Source organism: Vicia villosa, linkage group LG1 (genome assembly GCF_029867415.1).
Source record: "Vicia villosa cultivar HV-30 ecotype Madison, WI linkage group LG1, Vvil1.0, whole genome shotgun sequence".
Lineage (NCBI taxonomy): Eukaryota > Viridiplantae > Streptophyta > Magnoliopsida > Fabales > Fabaceae > Vicia > Vicia villosa.
The window spans coordinates 229873209-229878206 of NC_081180.1; the positions used below are offsets into that span (position 1 = coordinate 229873209).

Here is a 4998-nt window from a genome sequence, read left to right on the forward strand (position 1 = left end):
AGCTTCTCTTTTTCACGTTCTAACTTCCTTCCTCTTCTTTTCCTTATTTTATGAAAAATAAAACTTAACCTTAATAAAGGCCTCATGACTAACACCACTCCTTTTACTAAACACTACCTTGACCCAATTCTATTATTTTCTATAATTTTCAATGAAATGCCAATTAATTCCAATAAATAATTTAAATTCTAATTAAATTAATTTAAGGAAAAATACGGATGCTATTTAATTAAATTATATACTTCTTCATCAATTTGAATTGTTGTATTTCTTTAATGAGGTCTATGAAAAAACAAGCAATCTGTATATTATATAACAAACTAAAGCACATACCACAACGGTTATAAACTTTGACCATTTTGGAATGTTATTATTATTCCAACATAAATTGTGATGCTATTGAGTTTCAAACCTAGGACCTTTATCTATCACAATAGTTAAATACCACAACCGATGTGAAAACGTGCACGCAATCCAGTTTACTACAACGATCATAGGACTATGAGTGTAAGTAACACATATACAACCACACACTACATAACAATGCTTGATCCTGCGTGATAATATATTTTTTCCAACCGTAGTTAAATGTATTTTCCGTATAGTGCACACAACACGTTGCTTATAGGCAACGACTTGACATTCACATTATTTCGTAATTGATTCATGTCATAGAAATTCGACAAAATTTTACGTTAGTTGTTGCCTGCCTAACACAAGTCTCTCCTTTTATCTGAACTTAAAACCATCTATGTATAACAAAACTAACCTAGATAGGATTAACATGGTTAAACATTTTTCATGTTTATAACATTTTTCCTGGTATTTATAAGCCTCTATCTCATATCTTAAAATGTATTCATATTCTTTATAGTTGATATATTTCATGCAATTTAAAATCATTCCAACTTTTTAAAAGTATATCTCTCAAAGACATCAAGACAATAAATTTTTTTCTTCTTCTTTTTATGATTTAAACTAAAAATATTCAAGTAGATATATAACTAATAGCAGCAAACATAGCATATAGATAGATTGATGACAGAAGATAGAGAGCTTCCACAAACAACATCAATTTGAATACAAAGCATTCAAGATTGTCTTTATTTCAATTACATTAATGATGCTCAACATCAAATCTTCTCATCAATGAATTCCTTCTCCATTAAATTCCGATGCATTCTTGCGACGCCTCTCATTGTGTCCTGCCAAACGCCTTCTACAACTTCTCTTTAAGTCATCAAATTCTGATAACTCATGAAACCTACAAAAAAAAGTTTTTTTTTCAAACATTAGTTAATTATACAAATTTATGTTTTTGTTGATAATTAAATTATTTATTTATTTTTTTAATTATTTTTTCTTTATTTTTTTAGTGATATTTTGTGCTAAAAACAAATGGATGAGATGGTATGAAATCATGGGTTAACAGAATCATTTAAAAAGTTGAAGCTATAAAATTTTATTGTGTTGTCAATTTCATGGATTCAAAACATGAAGTGATCACTAAAGTAGAAATGCTATATGTCTATATTTGGCTTATTAACAAATGCCATATTCCAGAGTGACCCTATGCTATTATTGCTGTGTGATTTTGATATCAATGTCCCTGTCACACTCGAACAACAGTGCAGTATGTTGGGGGTAAATAATAAAAAAATAAATTTGAGCACATTGCTTCAATGATATTTATAACTTTCAATGATATTTATAATAAATAATTAGTATCCTATGAGTTGGTATAAATACACAATGCACCTTATTCTCAGGAATATATATAGTGTCAAGAATCCAGTGCCCATTTTTTTTTTTTCCAATTGGCCAGTTGCTAAATCTTTCAAAGAACTAAAACTATATAATTATTCACTATTAGTACAAATTTTTAGCACTATAACTAGCTAACAATACAGTCGCGACAAAATAGTATCGAGAGATGCTGCTATCGGATCTATTATTTTATGATGGTTAATTCACTATGCGATAACCATAATAAATATTTCAACGCTTGTACCAAATGATTTGTGAAAGCCTAAATGCAACTGTAAACGACTGCGACCGTTCTTTATTGATATTGGATCTATTATTTTACGATGGTTAATTCACACTGCGATGACCATAATAAATATTACAACGCTTGTACCAAATTATTTGTGAAAGCCTAAATGTAACTGTAAACGACTGCTGCCGTTCTTTAAAACCCGTCTATATCCTTGGTAGGAGTAAAAAACAAAAAGTGAAAATAAAAAATTAATAAAAATATACAAATTTTATGAGCATGTCTTCAAATAAGTTAAAACTATTTCAACCACTAACTTATGATTACATTCCTATAAAAAGTGCATACATGAACTTTAAAAAAAAATCTAAAGTATATACTTCCTCTATAAATCAATTATTAATTAAATACATCACTTTTTCTTAATTATTTTTGTATATATTTTATTTGAGAGAGACAACTTACTAATTTTAATAAAATATCCAATTATTTTTTTTTACAAAATTCTTTATTTAACAAAAAATATTGTGTGAAAAAAAACAAAAAAGATCAAAAGTCCACTTTTAAACTATTATTTTAGATCCTTAGTAAAAGCAAAATTTCATTAAAAAATACCCTTCAACCAAGATCAACCTAATTAGAGTTTTATCAACAAAAAAAAAAAATCTAATTAGAGTTGTTCTAGGGCTTATTAAAAATATAAAAAAAAATTAAACATGACACAAAAAAAAAAATAAAGAGTGATTTATCTTCAGTATAAGGAAACAAAAAGAAAAAGAAAAAAACATAATGATTTGAAAGAGATTAGGGTTTGTGAACCTGCTACATTGCTGGCAAAACCTTTGTTGCATCTCAGAAATGAGGACAGAATGAGCCTTAGAATGGTTTTCACAAACCTTATGGCGCTTATGATACTGCTTACCACCACTTAGATCAGCATTACAGTTATCAACTTGACAAGAAGGTGTAACTGATCCACCACCTCTTGAAACTTTCCTAACATGATGTTCATTCACAACCCTTTTCTTCTTTCCATCCTCTCCATAACTCCCATCCTCTTCCTCTTCTACTTCATACTCATAGGTTCTCTTTCCCTCACCCCAACTTTCATCCATAGGATAGAGAATAGAGAGAGTATTAATGATTTAGAACAAGGCTATGGTGAAGTCAAGGACAAGACCACAACTACTTTGGTGTATAAATAGAAAGAAAAACACAAGGGTAAATAAATAGAATGTGTGTGGACCACAAATGGGTCTTTCTTTATTGGTTTCCAACTTGAGGGTAATTGTGATAAGTTACAGTTTCTAGAGGACTAGCTATAGCACCAATGTTTGTGAATAGTATGTGAAGACCTAGTGCAGACTACCCTAAAAAATCTTGGATAATAAATTAGGTCAAATTAATTAAGTGTTGGGACAACTATCTATTTACAAAGTTCTCACAATAACATTAATATTATCATTCAAATTTAATTTTTTTTCACTAATAACCATAACATACTCAAATAAACATATGCATGATAAAGAAATATGGAGACATGGGTTAGAACTTAAGATTTTACATAGGAATAGTCAAACTATACTAACTATAATAAAATCACTCTTATGGAATTATATTTTAAAATTATCTTTTTAAAATTGAATCACATGGCATACACATATTTAAGAGTGTGTTTGGAGGCCAGTTATCCTTCTTTTGTTAGTATTTTATGTAGGTGATTGTGTTTTCCTTCTCCAACTTATTCTCTTCGAAGATCTGTTATGTCCGAGACTACATGATAGTTTCGATTGTTGGTCTGTTAGACATGTGTTCTTCGTGACAAATACAGTAGTTATTTTGCTTTTAGTTTTGTTGTTTGTCCGGATCTTTAGTCAAACTTATTTCTCTTGTGCACTTCTGATGCTCTTTGTTAATTCTTTATTATTTGTGACATTTATTTATTTATTTTTATAAAGATATATTCTTAATGTATTTTCATTAATATATTTTTTTATTAATACTATATACTGTATTAATTTAATTTTTAAGGATTTTAATTTTTTATAATATTATTTATTTATAATAATAATAATACTAAAAAAAATTTAAAATCCTCAAAGAATAAATTAATACAAGAAATAGAAAAAGGCATCAGATGTTTTATGTGATGCAAAGGTACCACTCAAATTGAAGGGAAAATTTTATTGAACAGCGGTAACACATGCGATTTTGTACTGGACATAATGTTGTGCGGTTAAGAATCAACACAAGAATAAAGTAACTATAGGAGAGATGAGGATGTTGCGGTAAATGTGTGGTAAGACTTGTTAGGATAAAATCAAAAATGAAAATATTATAGAGAGTGTCGGGGTAACGTCTATAGTAGAGAAGATGGGGGAAAATAGACTTCGATGGTTTTGGAGATGCAGAGAGAAGACATGTAAATTTGGTGATAAGGAGGGTATACCAGATAATGAGAAGACAAACAATTTGAAAAAGAGAAATACGAAGAAAGATTATAAGCGAAGTTATTAAGAAAGATTTCGAGATTAAAATTTGAAAAGAAACATGATCATTAATAGAACATTATGACGAAGGTTAATTCATATAGCTAATCTTACCCAGTGGAAACCTAAGTAGATAAAAATATATTAATGAAAAAAATAAAAGATAAAATCAAAAACACAAACAATACACTAAAAATAGAAGCCCAACTAAAAGGAGGTTAGCAAAACAAAACCACGACAAAGAAAACACAACTCAACCACGTCATTGAGAAGACTAAATCAAAACACCATACATCTCACTTGAAAATAACAGAAGAGAACAGTTAGTTACACGACACACACCTAAAAATTAAGAAACATGAGCTAGACTCGATCTCAATTAAAAAGAGAAAATACTCTAATCGGAATGTGGACATGAATTCACTTCCAAAACAAATCAATAATCAAAGTCATTTAGTGATTAATCATCCTTCTTTTTAAACAAAAAATAATTTTATTGCATATCTTTTAAAT

The 4998-nt window shown here is 28.7% G+C and overlaps 1 protein-coding gene across 1 annotated transcript; it reads right to left on the reverse strand.

Annotated features, from left to right (window-relative positions):
• Nucleotides 1–1035: 1035 nt before the first annotated feature.
• LOC131623424 (squamosa promoter-binding protein 1-like) lies at nt 1036–3182 on the reverse strand. The gene is made up of 2 exons (XM_058894435.1): nt 2816–3182; nt 1036–1264 (listed from the first exon to the last, which is right to left on the reverse strand). The coding sequence occupies exons 1-2, from the start codon at nt 3109–3111 to the stop codon at nt 1147–1149; spliced, it is 414 nt and encodes a 137-aa protein (XP_058750418.1). The 5' UTR covers nt 3112–3182; the 3' UTR covers nt 1036–1146.
• Nucleotides 3183–4998: the final 1816 nt, after the last annotated feature.

What these genes read in the sequence shown, in the direction of transcription:
- LOC131623424 (XM_058894435.1), bottom strand. Translation starts at nt 3,111, where the DNA reads ATGGATGAAAGTTGGGGTGAGGGAAAGAGAACCTATGAGTATGAAGTA. An exon ending in TTTTGCCAGCAATGTAGCAG is followed by an intron (nt 1,265 to 2,815) that starts GTTCACAAACCC and finishes TTTTTTTTGTAG; the next exon opens with GTTTCATGAGTTATCAGAAT.